This window comes from Vigna unguiculata, chromosome 3 (genome assembly GCF_004118075.2).
Source record: "Vigna unguiculata cultivar IT97K-499-35 chromosome 3, ASM411807v1, whole genome shotgun sequence".
Classification (NCBI taxonomy): domain Eukaryota; kingdom Viridiplantae; phylum Streptophyta; class Magnoliopsida; order Fabales; family Fabaceae; genus Vigna; species Vigna unguiculata.
Window position 1 is genome coordinate 58,277,071 of NC_040281.1, and position 15,988 is coordinate 58,293,058.

General features: G+C 30.8%; 1 protein-coding gene across 1 annotated transcript; it reads right to left on the reverse strand.

Moving 5' to 3' along the window:
- Positions 1 to 4,117: 4,117 nt before the first annotated feature.
- LOC114175549 (glutamate receptor 2.8-like) lies at positions 4,118 to 10,749 on the reverse strand. The gene is made up of 4 exons (XM_028060301.1): positions 10,417 to 10,749; positions 9,980 to 10,304; positions 9,494 to 9,903; positions 4,118 to 4,480 (listed from the first exon to the last, which is right to left on the reverse strand). The coding sequence occupies exons 1-4, from the start codon at positions 10,747 to 10,749 to the stop codon at positions 4,118 to 4,120; spliced, it is 1,431 nt and encodes a 476-aa protein (XP_027916102.1).
- Between the last annotated feature and the right edge of the window lie 5,239 nt (positions 10,750 to 15,988).

Sequence of the window (15,988 nt, forward strand, 5' to 3'; positions counted from 1 at the left end):
AGCAGCCAATGAAGAAGAGTGAAAGTATGATTGGCTCCGATAGATGCGTACAAATAGCTAAGCAATTCCAGAGAAGGACAGTTGTCTTTAAGATTGAGATAGGTCTTCTCAGTGAAGACTTCAACCTTATAGACTAAGTCAACCCATGGTTTAAAACTAGGAAAATGATATTTTTGTGCCACAACTTTTTATACTCATTTTATATTACTCATCACTACCCTTAATTACCTTTTTTTCTAAATATATAAATTAATTTTTTATTAAGGTGATTTTATCTTCATAAAGTTGTCAAATTGTAGCAAAGAATCTTTCCCATTAAAACTAATATACCAACACTTTCTAAAATTAGTTGCACATAGAATAAATTTTATAAAATTCATTTTTAAGTCGTGTAATTATGTTTAAATATTTTTAGTTTAAAATAAAGGTAATTGTAATTTTTTTTATTTTTTTATCTAACATAAAAAAAACTATAATATTTTATCTTAAACTTAATTTTATAACACAAAAATAAATATATGAATATTTTACTCCAAATTACTTTAACATAATTTCAGATAATTCCACCTAAATTCAAATGCACAATACATCTTATACGAATATATACTGTTGATATTTTCTCTTTTAAAACAATTTATTACAATAATTTTATATTACTCAGTAATAGAAAATTATTTAATATTTATGGAGGTTACTTTTGAAATAAAATTTTTTTAAGAAAATAAATAAATTGGGAATGTCTTCTCTTAATTTTGTTACTATTAATACTTTCCTATTATTTTATTAATTATAATTTTTTTTAAGAAAAAAGTCTCAAAAAAATATTTTTATTCTAGCGTATCTCTATTAAATTAATTATAAAATTATGTTTAAGATAAAAAATGCCTCAAAAGAATATTTAATTACAAATATAGTTTTATTACATTAATTATAAGTTTATGTTTGAGAATAAAATTTAATTAAATTATTATTAGTGTATGTTAATTTTTATTGGTATTAAAAATGATAATTAATGAAACATTTATTTAGTAAATTATAATTTTATTTACGAATGAGAGAATGATTAGTTATTTTTATTACTCTTCCAGAAACAAGAGTCTTGAGTCTAGAAATTTCTCTGTAGGGGAATTCTTGGACTTTTTAGTTAACTGAGATTAATTTGAAATTTTGCTGAAAATTATGATATCTTTCAATTATGAATTATTTTTGTGATATTTAGTTCACCCTTGTATTTTGTATCTTTTATTTCTCTTATTTTTGCGATCATCTATATTATGTATACACAGAAGCATTTAGGAACAGAGGGGATAGTAGCAATGGAGCTGGAGCTGGAGCTATCCACTATCCACTGAAGATATAATATGGGAATGAGTTATAAAATATGTGTTAGTTTTTTTTTTTTTAAAGACTGTGTATTAAGCTATTTTGAAATACACTATTCCTTAGTTAAGGACTAAATTGTAACTCGGTTTAACTATAATTACTGATATTATTAATGGGTTATAATCTTAATTATATATAATTATCAAGAGAATGAGTAAGAAAATAGGATTTTTACAATTGTTGTCACTTCCTCTTCCTCTTCATCTTCCTCTTTTCCTACCTTCTTCCTTTCTTCTTATTTTTCCCTTCTCATTCATCTTATTAATTTATAATAAACATCTCATTAGATTTGACGGAAAAATTGATACTCATTTTACCATAGATTTTAAAAATTATAATTAGAGATGAATTTTCAAAAAATTTAATTACCAATAATGAATTTAAAAAAAATCATTTATGAAGAATTTTACCACAACATGGTCAAAGCTAAAGCAAAAACTTTGACTCCCATTTTACCGACATAATTTATCGTTAGAAATATCTTTCAGTAATAAAAAGTTTGAACTACCAACAGATTTTATTGATGATTTTTACCTATAGATCATTAAAATCCTAAAATCCATCGGTAAAATTCTGAGATAAATTCTATTTTTATCGACAAGTTTTTTTCATTGATAAAATTTTATCGAGAATATAATATATTTTTTAGTAGATAATAGGAAATTTATGACTAAGCTAACGAATAAAAAGTGATTAAATCGTGGCAATCATCTCTAGTTATATTGATTTGTATTCTCTTTGGACTTGTTCTTCCCGGTGTTTATGACAATGATAACAAAGGTTGTATCTAGGGATGTCAACGAGGCGAGTATGGTACGGGTAGTAGCTCTCCCGTACCCTACCCACTGAATAAATATCTGCCTTGTATTTGTACCCATATCCGTTGGGTATCCGTTATGCGGGTACCTGCCTATTTTTTTCATATTCATGGATATCCACGGATACCCACGGATATTTACAAAATTATTTAAAAAACAAATATATAATCATAAATTCAAATAAAATACATAACTACCATTAATTTTAAATAAAATTCAAACAAACTCAAGTTCATACAATTCCAAATAATTATAAAAATAAATATAAAATGATGTTCAACACTATGAAAATTCTTTAATTAGTGCTTGATCAACAAGCCCACTCTCTCCAATTGATTCTTGAAAAATAATCAAATAATAAATCTCAACTGCCACATGAATGTCTAGAGATGTACTTGGAAAAAAACAACGTATCAATACTTGAAACTGGAAAAATGAAGACAAAAGACAAGATGTGCAGCTTAGAAAAAATTATATCAGAATGTTTTTTACTAATATATATATATATATATATATATATATATATATATATATATATAATATATATATAAGGGTATTTTTGTGAATTAAAGTTTAGCGGATACGGATATTATGATACCCGTACCCGCCCCATTAACATGCGGGTATCAAAAATATTCGTACTCGCGGGTAGCGGGTATCCATTTTTAATATTCATTTTCTATCCATTGTGGGTTTTATCTACAGATACCCGCAGGTACGGATATTTTTGATATCCCTAGTTGTATGTAATGTAAAATTAGTTTTGTATTTTTGTTTGTAGTAGTTTAATCCTTTAATATTATTTTAAGTTATGATACATAGATGACTTACTACTCACAATTGAGTGGATCTAATTTCAATTCTTTAAATTTCAGATGGGTAGTAATGTTAAGATTAATAACACATTTTATGAGTTTGATATTTTTGAGTATGACTTATGAAAGAATGTATGCTGTCTTTTCAATTTTGTTTTTTCCATTATATTCTTTTATGAATAATTTATCCTGCATAGTTTTTATACTAATTTTGGTTTAATTCTTTAAAGTTCAATATATTGGTTAATATAAAAATTGTTACCCAAAAAATTATTATTAAAAACTAGACTGAAAAATATAAATGTATATAAATATTTGCAATGAAAAAAAAGTTATATTAGCAGGGTTCAAACCCAGAAGGATTCATAATTACACAAAATATATTAGACTTAATGAAGGTTTATAATAATAGTATATCCACTTTGATATGCGTTTTTGATGTATCTACTGTACTTTTCAATAAATACAATAATAAAAATTTCAGCCTTACATATAGAGACTGTTACACATTCAAGTTTTATCTCATTTTTTACTAATTAAACATATAGGGTTAAATATGTTTTTGTCCCTCAAGTTTCAGTGAAATTTGGAATTAGTCTCTCATCAAAACTTTTGACCAATTTAGTCTTTCATCTTTCAAAATGCGTGAATTTAGTCCTTTTAACCAAATTTTGTTAAGTTTATCTGACGTTTCGATCGCATTTCATGATAGTATTTAAGTTAACATTGAAGCAAAAATGTGTCAAACAGTATAAATAATTTAAATACTATCATGAAATGCGTTTGAAATGTCAGATAAACTTAACAAAATTTGGTTAAAAGGACTAAATTCACGCAGTTTGGAAGATGAATGACTAAATTGGTCAAAAATTTTAATGAAGGACTAAACCCAAATTTCGCTGAAACTTGAGGGACCAAAAACATATTTAACCCTTAAACATATTCTAGTTTGTGTATCTTCAAACCTGGATTCTTTCCCAATTTAATATAGATGTTAACAAATGTTCAATTTCAATTTAATTAGAAACTCAAACACGTCCGTTTCCCATAATATATAATAATCTTCGAATATTGTAATAAGGGATCTATTTTTGACAATTCTTAAGCCTCCGTTTCATGAATAGAATCCTGGATTGGACGAGTGCGTGTTTCCTTCTTGAAAAGATGAATTGGGGACATAATCTCAGTCAATGCTTTAGCCATCAGAATTAGTCTTTGCCAAATAAATCTTTCTGAAACCAATAACGCTAATAAAGTAGAAATCCCAGAAATAAAGAAAAACCCAGAGAAGCTATGAAAGCTGAGACTGAGAGGTGAAGAAGATATTTGCGCAGACTCGTGTTCTCCTCCAACATAATTCTTTCCAAAATGTTTGTCCTCAATCTCATTCATTAATCCACTTTCAATCACATTCAGAATGGCTCTCGAAAAGTAAGCCGTGAGATTGGAGTTTAAAGGGAAGACCTGGAAATATAACATAATATATAATAAAACTATACGATAAGTGCACTCATTAACTATATTACTTCTCCGAAGAAAGTTAGATTTTGCATAGACGAGTTAATTATGACTTCTGTATTATTATATGTTCAGAGTGTGAACACAGAATATAAGTAAGAATGCTTTCTGAATTTGTAATCTCAAGTCTGTGTTGTTTATTTCAGAGGATTACAGTATTTAAATAGTTTTGCAGAAGATAAAATAAAAAAAACTGCTTCCCCACTCTGCCGCAACTCATGGGAAGCTTTTCTGAAAAATCGGGTAGCTAATATATAGCTCCCTCAATCCCTAAAGAATCGGTCAGCATAAGACCGTTTATTTAAATAAAATAACTCACAAACGTAAATATGCAAATAAACATAAATCCACTAACAATCCCTCCCTTAAACTAAAGCTTTAAGCTTTTAAACTTTAGTTTATTTCTGATGCTTCAATCATGCCCAACATACTTCTGATCTTCACAAATTGCTCCAGCTTGAGTGGCTTAGTCATTATGTCAGCTATTTGATTTTGGGTGCTACAGTGGCTCAACTTGATTTTTCCTTCTCTGACAAGATCTCTTAAGAAATGAAATCTAACATCAATATGTTTGCTTCTGCCATGAAATACTGGATTTTCAGATAACTTAATAGCTGAATTACTGTCACAGAATTAGAATGAGTTTCTGTTCTTTAAAACCAATGGTCTCCAAAATTCTCATGATCCAGATGCATTGACATGCACATGAAGTTGCAGCTATGTATTCTGACTCTGTAGTAGATAACGTCACTATTGGCTGCTTTTTGGATGACCATGAAACTGCACCTGTTCCTAAGGAGAATACGAATCCTGATGTGCTCTTCCTATCGTCTATATCACCTGCATAATCACTATCTGTATAAGCCACTAGTTTTATATCTTCTCCTTTCTTGTAGAATATTCCAAGCTCAGTAGTTCCCTTTAGATATCGTAGGATTCGTTTGATAGCATTCCAATGAGTCTCTGAAGGATTAGCCATGAATCTGCTAATTAGACTGACCGCATACATCAAATCAGGTCTGGTTGCAGTCAGATACATAAGACTTCCAATTGCTTGTTTGAAGAGCGTGGCATTTGCCTTAGTTTCTGTATCCATTTTGGATAACTTGGTTCCTGGAACTATTGGATTCTTTACTGCATTGCACTCCATCATATTAAATCGAGCCAATACTTCCTGGGCATATTTTCGTTGACATATGAAGATACCATGTGTACTCTGCAAAACTTCAATTCCCAGAAAATACCTCATCTTCCCCAAGTCAGTCATGTCAAACATCGACATCATAGAATTCTTAAACTCATTACACATGCCTCTATCATTGCCAGTGTAAATTAAATCATCCACATATAGACTTACAATAAGAATTTTACCTTCCTTTGCTGACTTTGTGAACAGAGTATGTTCGCAAAAACATCTTTCAAAGCCATTATGTAAGAAGTATGCTTCTATTTTGTTGTACCATGCTCTGGGTGCTTGTTTGAGCCCATAAAGTGCCTTCTTTAATTTGTACACCTTTTCTTCCTGTCCCTTTTCTATGAATCCAGCTGGTTGTTGAACATATATCTCCTCCTTTAGTTCTCCATGGAGGAATGCGCTTTTCACATCAAGTTGAAAAATAAGCCAGCTATTTTGTGCAGCCATAGATAGAATTATGCGAATAGTGTCTAATTTGGCAACTGGTGCAAACACTTCTGTGTAATCCACTCCATAGTGTTGTGCATAGCCTTTTGCAACTAACCTTGCTTTAAATTTGTCAACCTCACCATTCTCCTTGAGCTTAGTTTTGTAAATCCACTTCACTCCAATTGGCTTCACTTCTTTGGGAGCATGAGTTAATTCCCAAGTTTGGTTTTTCTCTATAGCCTCCATCTCTTTCACCATTGCTTCTCGCCACTTCTTGCTCTTAAGAGCCTCTTCAAAGGTTATTGGATCAGTTTCTGCTACTAGCATAGCATTAGTATTGATGTCATCATATATGCTTCCCCCTTCTTCATAGTCTGCCATCCATACAGGTTTTCTTCTATTTCTTCTCGCCCTCCCTTCAGTTGGGACCTCACATGTTTGAGTGTGAGGTTCGTTTCTGATAGTTGCTCCTACAGTTTTTGGTTCTGGCTGCTGCTCCTCGTTGTCGGATTCAGATTGTGTATCAATGTCATCTTCTCTTTCAGCAATTTCTTGCTGTTTTTCTGCTCCACTCTGCTCCCACCTCCAACTTTTATTTTCTTCAAATATAACATCCTTGCTGATTATTATTTTCTTGTTGACTGGATCAAAGAGTTTGTATGCCTTGGATTCATCACTGACTCCAAACAGAACACATGGTTTGCTTTTGTCATCAAGTTAAACCCGTTGTTGATCTGGTGTGTGGACATGAGCTAGACACCCGAACACACGAAAATAATCAACAGATGGTTTTATTCCACTCCATGCTTCCTCTGGGGTCTTATCCTGGATGGCTGATGTAGGGCTTCTATTCAGAATGTGTGCACACCATTTTGTTGCTTCTGACCAAAAGATTTTTGGAACCTGTCTTCCAATTAGCATAGAACGAACCATATTCATGATGGTTCTATTCTTTCTCTCAGCAACTCCGTTCTGCTGCGGAGTATAGGCAGCAGTCAATTGCCTTCTTATTCCGTGATTTCTGCAGAAATCGTCAAATTCTTTTGAAGAAAATTCTCCTCCTCTATCTGTTCTTAAACAGATAATACTTTCTCCAACTTCATTTTCAACTAATGCTTTGAAGCTTTTGAACAAAGAAAATGTTTCAGACTTCTCACTTAAGAAATATATCCAAGTTTTTCTTGATAAATCATCAATAAAACTTAGAAAATATCTCTTATTGCTGCTTGATGTTGGTTTGATTGGCCCGCATAAATCTGCATGAATTAGCTGCAGTTTTTTTGATGCTCTCCATACTCCTTTCTTGGACATAGTGTTCCTGTGTTGTTTTCCTGCCAGACATTGTGTGCAAATATTTTTAGGGACTGTAATTCGAGGCAAACCTGTCACCATTTGTTTAGAGGCAAGGGTGTTTAAGCCATCATAGCTTAGGTGTCTGAGCCTGTTGTGCCACAATTGAGAGTTGTTTTCTGCATTCATCTGGAGACACGTATCTATTCCCATGGCTGTTGTCAGTACAAACATCCTGCTAGCATTCATTTGAACTTCACATATTTCTCCTTTCTCAGGGTGTGTAATAGTGCAAGTATTGTTCTGAATTTTAATACTCAGCCCTTTTTCCTGAAGTTGTCCTATACTCAATAGGTTATTTTTCAGTTCAGGAACATAGTACACATGTGTGACAATATGCATCAATCCATTCACCTTCATCCGAATACTTCCTTTCCCCATTACAGCTATATGGGTATCATTTCCCAGCTTTACTTTGCCTCTAAAATTCTCATCTAATTCTGAAAACCACCCCTTGTTGCCACTCATGTGGTTGCTGCACCCTGAGTCTAAGAACCACTCATTCTTCTTTACTTCTTTGCTTTCTGCGATAGCCATTAGTAAAATTTCTTCCTCGTGTTCTTCCTCCATTTCTGCATAATTTGCTTTCTTCTCCCACATAGGACATTCATATTGAAAATGTCCAAGTTTATGACATTTGAAACATTCAACTTCATTCTTGTTGAATGTTTGCCTCCCCCTTCCTCTACCTCGGAAGGCTCCTCTTGCTCTCCCTCTTCCTCTTCCTCTTCCATCAAACACAGTTTGCATAACCTGCTCGACTTCCACTGAGTGTGTCATTCTCTGCTCATGAACTAATAGACTACTTTGCAATTCATCTATAGTCATGGTGTCCAAGTTATTGGATTCTTCAATTGAGCATACTACATAGTTGAATTTTGTTGTCATAGACCGTAAAATTTTAGCGGTTATGACACTTTCTTGCATATTCTCTCCTACTGCTTTCATACTTTTGGCTATCTTTAAAGTGCGGCCAAAGTAGGAATTTACTGTTTCGTTCTCCTTCATTTGCAGTGTCTCAAATTCCTTGCGTAAGGCTTGCAATTGTGCACGTTTCACCCTTGTGGACCCTTGAAATTTCTGTTTCATGGAATCCCATATATTTTTGGACGTTTCATCATTTAGAATTGTATCCAAAATTTCTCTATCAATTGCTTGATAGAGATAATTTTTCACCTTCAAATCTTTGAGTTTTTGTTCTTCCAGCCGTTGGAGTTCTGCTTCTGATGCTCTTGCCTTGTCTGGGACAACATCAATACCGTGTTCCACCAAACTCCAATACTCCTTAGAGCGCAGGAAATTCTCCATTAATTTTGCCCAATGGTCATAGTGACCATCAAACTTTGGAATGGCAGGTTGAACGTATTTGCTTGGTTCAGCCATTTCAGGTATACCCAAAACTCATAGTGTATCACTCTTCCCAACCCCAATTCAGAAAGCAGAACTCTCTAGTGTTTCTCTCTCTCCCTCTCACGATCTCTCACGGTAGCTTTCTTGGTTCAGGCCCCTGTGAAGGGGCTCTGATACCAAATTGTGAACACAGAATATAGGTAAGAATGCTTTCTGAATTTGTAATCTCAAGTCTGTGTTGTTTATTTCAGAGGATTACAGTATTTAAATAGTTTTGCAGAAGATAAAATAAAAAAAAAAAAACTGCTTCCCCACTCTGCCGCAACTCATGGGAAACTTTTCTGAAAAATCGGGTAGCTAATATATAGCTCCCTCAATCCCTAAAGAATCGGTCAGCATAAGACCGTTTATTTAAATAAAATAACTCACAAACGTAAATATGCAAATAAACATAAATCCACTAACACAAAGAAGTTCATAAATAGAACAAGCAAAATATGTGCTAAAACTAAAAAGCCTGGTGTAGTTTATAGTCTTATTAGTTTTACAATTACAACAAAAAATAAAACAAATTAAAAAAAGAACCGAAGCACAAGCTTGTTGAAGAATGAGAAAAATAGCGAAGAGAGACTTACAAAACCAAAGCCAGCATTTCTATATTCGGGGCCAGCCATAATGTAATTGGATCCGTATTCTTGAAGGTAGAGTTTAAGGTAGGGAACTTCATCGAATATAGCTGCAACACCCCCATTTTGGCTTCCAAGCTTTAGAGCGTCATGGTACTCACCAATGTTTCTGTATGGCCTTAGTTTGGATGGGTCAAACTTAAATTGGTCAATCAACACATCGTAAACGAAAGACCCAAACTGGTATCCAACGTAATAACCCTCTCTCCTTAGATCATTAACATTCAGAAAAATGGGTCGCAGTTGATCCAAGGTCAATATGGATGTCAAGTTAGCAGTGTAACTTTGCATGAGGATGAACGCCAATAGAAGCCAAACCATCAACACAAATCTAGAGCAACCTTTGACCACTACTTCTCCTGAAAATCCAAAATTTTTGTAATTTATCACAAATAAACATTGTAGAAAATTAATCAACAGTATATGTGTAATTACTCTCAGGAAGAATGGCTTGTGATATTGGAAACCACAAGATAGTTGAAGCGCCAAGCTTTGTTTGATTTGGCGAACCCTCCTGATTAGGCAACGCGTTTACATTTCTTTCCATGATGAGTATGGCAATCCCTATGAAGGTAGAGATGATGATTATGCTCAACCATAGATCCCAACTGAATGGTTTCACAAAAGTCCACATGTTCTGATCCCTCCCGTGTTTAACTGGTACTACCATTTTAACTCCCGATCCAGTATATGGCACTGTGAAATCTACAAGCTTCGAACGGTTGGCCAGGATTGTTACATCCCCTACCACGACATCATTCTATTTGGTCGTGTTTTTAGGCAAAGATAAGAGTGATGTCAAGGTTTTTTGGCTATATACTTTTTCTTGAATAAAGGAAAACATGCATGACTGAAATTTACTAACCTTTGACAAGATTTGTTTTTTGAAGTGCATGGTCAAATGTAGAGCCATAGCTACCATAGCTTGACTTAACAACAGCAGGTAGAACATGTAGAGAAACATTGAAGGGTAAGTAGGTCAGAACGGCATTGAAAACATCCATGCAATATCCTGATGCTGTGTACTTTTGTTGAGAAGGGTCCCAAACTACTTTCACAAATTGGGGGAAACCATCTCTCATGGGTACCCTTACTCTTAACTTTATCTCTCCCTTCTTCGATCCATTTCCAGTTGGCGCCTGTAGTAGCACAACCAAAACAATCAATAACCAAGTCAAAACAGATAAAAAGCATTTACCCTTCATCGTATAGTGAGTAGTACTAGCCAGTACTTTTAATCACCACAACCAAAACAATACATTCCTGTTCACTCCTCCCTCTTTATATAGAGTTTTAGTCCATCGCTGAATGCTTATTTAGTTGCCAAATAATGGATTCACAAAAATATTTTAAACTATAGTTTACAGATAAATTAAAGTTCAATCAACATCCAATAAGTCTGTGCCATTGAAAAACATAATAATATATTTTTGTTTTCAATTTTATAACTTCAAATATTTTATCTTTTATTTGATATTTATACCTTTGAAATTTAATATATACAGAATGCTTGTTTAGGAATAAGAGCATTGGTTTGGTATGAAAATTTAGCCCAAAAAAAAAATTCAAAATATTGAAAGTGTACATATGTCTGGGCTACTGTAGATGGATACCGAGGCATGCAGTTTGGAAGAAATACAACTTAAGTTTTTAATGGTTAAGATAGGTTTTTTCAGTGAAGACTTCAATCTCATAGACTAAGTCAACCAACAGACAACAGAGATCAATTAAAACAAAGACACTGTCACTTTCTAAAATTAGTTTCTCTTAGAATTAATTTTATAAAATTGATTTTAAAGTGTATAGTTATATTTAAATATTTTTAGTTTAAAATAAATAAATTGGGAAGGTTTCCTTTGGTATGCATTTCTCTTGATACATAATTAATATTTTTAGAAAAAAAAAACAAAATGATGTAATCAATTGTGAAGAAATGAAAAAAAGAAAAGAAGGACGGTTACAATTAAGACCAACACGTGGTTTTGTGTTAATGTTGAGTGTGAGGTAAGGAATGATGCTCTTTATTTTTTTCTAGTTGGTTGTGAGGGAAAACAACTACATCATTTTATATATTTCAGTGTATTTTAATTCAAAAAAATGTCTCGTTGTTACAAATTAAGGTTATACACATATCTTTGTCAAGCCACACCGATGTCACGTGTCATTTTAAAAAATCTCAATTTAATTTCTATAACAAAATTTAATTTTTATATAAATATTACAATAATATTTTTATTATAATTAATATTTTTAAATAAATTAAATATATTTAAATTTATATTTTGCATTAAATTTGATTTAAAATTTATTTTAAATATTTAAATATTTATAATTTCTAAACCCATATTAGAATTAGTTTAAAAATAATAACTTATATAAATTTAAATACGTAAATTTATAAAACAGTTTTATAAAAGTTTAAAATAAATATATGTATTTAAAATTTTATTTAACAATTTATATCATTTAAAATTGTTATAAAACTATTTTAAAATAATTTTATTTAAAAAATTATAACATTTTAAATTATTATAAAATTACACATGAATGTATTTTTATTTTTTTTTAAATTATTAAAGAATAGGATATTGGTAAAATATTATACTCATATTTTTTAATTGTTGTAATTTTTTTAGATAGTAAAAGTGGAAAATGTGAAACTATATGGTCTACTAATTTAATTGTATTATTTTCTATAAATTATATGGAACATTGTTTTGTACAGAAAGATGAATTAATTAGTTAAAGTGATTGGAACATTTGAATATTAAAATATTTATATGAAATTTTGTTATTAAGTTATTTATAGAAGCCTAAATAAATTGAGAAGGTAAAAGTGATAGAAATTTTATTGAGTGGATGAAAGATAAAATAAAAGTTGAATAAAGTTAACGGTGGGATGTAGATCTTCTGATGTCAGGGTTGTGAGGACTTGTGTGCCATGGGATTTGACAATATGAACATTATTTTTGGTGTCTTCTTCCCTAATGTTCATCCACTACCACAAAACAGGCTTTTCAAGTCTGTTGGACAATAACGGATTTAAACCATTTGAAATTCAAACATGTAACTACTATATTACATTCATCCATATAAGATACATCAAAATAGAGACCATCAAATAATTAAAAAAAAAAACTAGAGTTTTTCAAATATATATATATATATATATATATATATATATATATATATATATATATATATATATATAAACAATGTATTGATATCGCATTATGGCAAGTTATGCACTTGTGATGACCTCTATTATTCTATAACGTCTTTGGCTAAGGTTATTTGAATTAAATGGTTATTAGAGCGTCATGATAACTTCCAACTGAATCCATACACCAATGCATACACTACTTTAAATCACTATTAGTCATCCTTGAATTAGTATCAACAAATCTCAAATTAACCTCATACAACCAATCTCAATTCAATCTCATGCACCAACCATATCCTAAGCAATAATCCACATTTACCATAACACACCAAAATTGAGCATAAAAAATTACTATTGGACTTTGATGTATTCGCTCATTAAAATCATCCATTTGTTCAACAAGTAGTGCTTGCAGGTCTTGCCTCACCAGCGACCAGATGGCTCGGCCAACAAATAAATCATTGGAACTCACAAAGGTTAATTCCTCCAAAAGTCACTCAACGAGTCTATTCTCTACCAACGACTACAAAGTCAGTAAGCTCTCAGAATTTGGATTCGCTCAGTGAGCATATACTCGACCAACGACCACTAAATCGGTAAGCTCGTAACTTTGGATTCGTTCAACGAGTATTCTCCCTTAGCGGCCACCAAGTCAGTAAGCCCTTGACTTTAGATTCGTTCAACAAGTACACACTCGACAATGAGTTTGCATTATTATCCAAAACTTGATTTTGTATAATTATGTCAATGCAATCCAATCCAAACAGTCTAATAACCATCACAAACGCAAAAACATACCAACTACAAGTCATACCACAATTATACACTCAATAAGTTTACATAATTGACATTTAATTATTCATCAATCCTAATTCATGCAAAGTATCATAAAACCTAACCCTGAAATCAACATATCATACTCATCAACTACCGAATCATTCTACAACTCAAGTGCACAAACAAATCATTGTATAATCATACAAATTATTATCTCAGTGTTTCTACGACTAAAAAGTAGTGTAATTAGTTTCCCTTACCTATGAGAAAACTCAAACAACTCAAAGAATATCATTGATCAGGGTATATCGTTAGAACAACTAATCAATTGTGAGTCACTCACATGCTAAAGGCAAAACAATGGACCAAGAGAAAAAGACAGAAAACCAACTTAGTCAATTGAAGAAATTGATTGGACATAAGTAAAGAGCTCGCCACAAGGATCACTCTAGCAGATTTCAATATTCAAATAGATGAACATAAGGTGTGAAATGATTTTTAGAGAGATTGTGTGATTATAAAACTTTTATTTATACTTTAACTTTTTAATATTAAAATAATTGAGTATCATTATTTTAAATACTCTGATAATTCTAAAATACTATTTTCTAGATCTTTACATTTTGTTCTTCCTAATCTTATATTTTTGTTCTCGTAATTTTGTTTCCCTTAATTATTTACTTTTACTTTAAAAGGTTACTACTTATTAGGACTTAAGTAATTTTTAATTATCTTCACTGACTTATGATGTTAGATTTGCCACCGTGTGTGTATATATATATATATATATATATATATATATATATATATATATATATATATATATATATATATATATATATATATATATATATATATTATATCTAAATTCTAATAATAGTTTTGTTTAATTTTATTTAAAGTGTTTATTTTCTGCAAATCAATTCAACCTTAGTTTGTCAACGTTGGGGGAATTAGAAAGTCTCTATTTTATGTTTGAATTGACGACGATCACCGAAAGGTTGAAGATTGCTCGTTAGCTTCTAGAAATGCCATTTCCTTATAAGTTTTAGAAAAATATTAATATCTATATTTTTAAGATGTGGTCTTAAAGATTATTTTTAAATTAATAAAAAATAAAAATTTTCCATATTTTTTAATTTAAAGAAGAATCTAACTATTATTGGTTTTTCATAGTCTTAAGAAGATTGTGAAGTATATCAATCTTTATTAAGAATTATATTATTTTTATCCTCTTTGTTATTTGGTTAAGAAAGGATGGTAGTGGTATTTGATATTTTGTTTTTTAAGAATACCTAAATTTCTCTTTGATTGTTTGGAAGGGTTAGAGAAATCTTAAGCTAGTAGTTATACTAAAGTAAGAAGAGTGAATTTAATGTATGTCAAGCTTTATGCTTCTCTTGTCAATCTAATCGAATAATATATCACTGATAATTTGAAGAGTGTTATATGATAAATATGCACTTAATATTATAGCAAAATAAATTGAAGGATAATCAATAAGCTTATAACATTTGTCAACACATTACAATAACTACATTTAGCACTAATTTTCTTGACGTACTTGTGCTGACTGCGGATATCATATTACAAGGAGTCAAAAAGAAGAAAGATGAATATAATTTGCAAAACGATGCGTTACAAAGCTATATATTATAGAAGACCCTAGAAAGGGTTTATAAAACATAAGAAAAACAAGCTTGACCAAAACTATAACTAAATATTTAATATTTAAGCTATTTATATTGTCTATGTTAACAATATATGTCCTGGTGTAATAAAAACCATATTGATGTGATAAAAGATAAACTAATAGACCATAAAAAATGTTAAAAACAGATATTTATTTCTGTCAATTAAACTTTACATGCAAGCACTTGTATTTGGGCATGTAAACACCCAAATGAAAAACCATCCCATGAGAAAGACAAAATAAAAAACATGCTTTAAATAGAAACTGGTCTGTAAATTATTTTCTTCTATAGTAGCATTCCTATGACATATTTTGGATCTTCATGAAGATAAATTATGAAAAAAAATGAAGTTTCATTTTTTAAAAGTGGTGATTTTTAGGAAATGAATTTTGAATATTGAAAATTTCCTATTTATTAACATTTTAACTTAATTAATATGGAGAATTTATCTCTTATTCCGATAATCTTCGAACCAGATTACTCTTTTGCACGGTTTAAAATGTAGTAGTTATATCCATAAACTATTTTCTTTTAAAAAAAACTAGATATAAAGTATATGAAACAATATAGTATAAGTTTGCGTATCTGAGTGTGCCCAATCATTGACTTTCACAGGATGAAAGTCAAACCGCAAACGAAGAAGGAAAAAGTAAAAAAGTGGAGGGCACAATCTTCTCAGGCCACATGTTGTTTGGGCCTAATTAATAATTTGACTTCAAAGTCTAATTGATTATTTTTAAGAAAATACTCTCTTATATAATTCAAATAAAAATATCTTGGAAAAAAGTGATAGATAAGTGTGGTCCATAA

Coding starts and splice junctions, on each gene's coding strand:
- LOC114175549 (XM_028060301.1), bottom strand. CDS start 10,749: ATGAAGGGTAAATGCTTTTTATCTGTTTTGACTTGGTTATTGATTGTT. Junction 10,305..10,416: donor CACTTCAAAAAACAAATCTT/GTCAAAGGTTAG, acceptor ACGACCAAATAG/AATGATGTCGTGGTAGGGGA. Junction 4,481..9,493: donor GAAATGCTGGCTTTGGTTTT/GTAAGTCTCTCT, acceptor TTATATTTCCAG/GTCTTCCCTTTAAACTCCAA.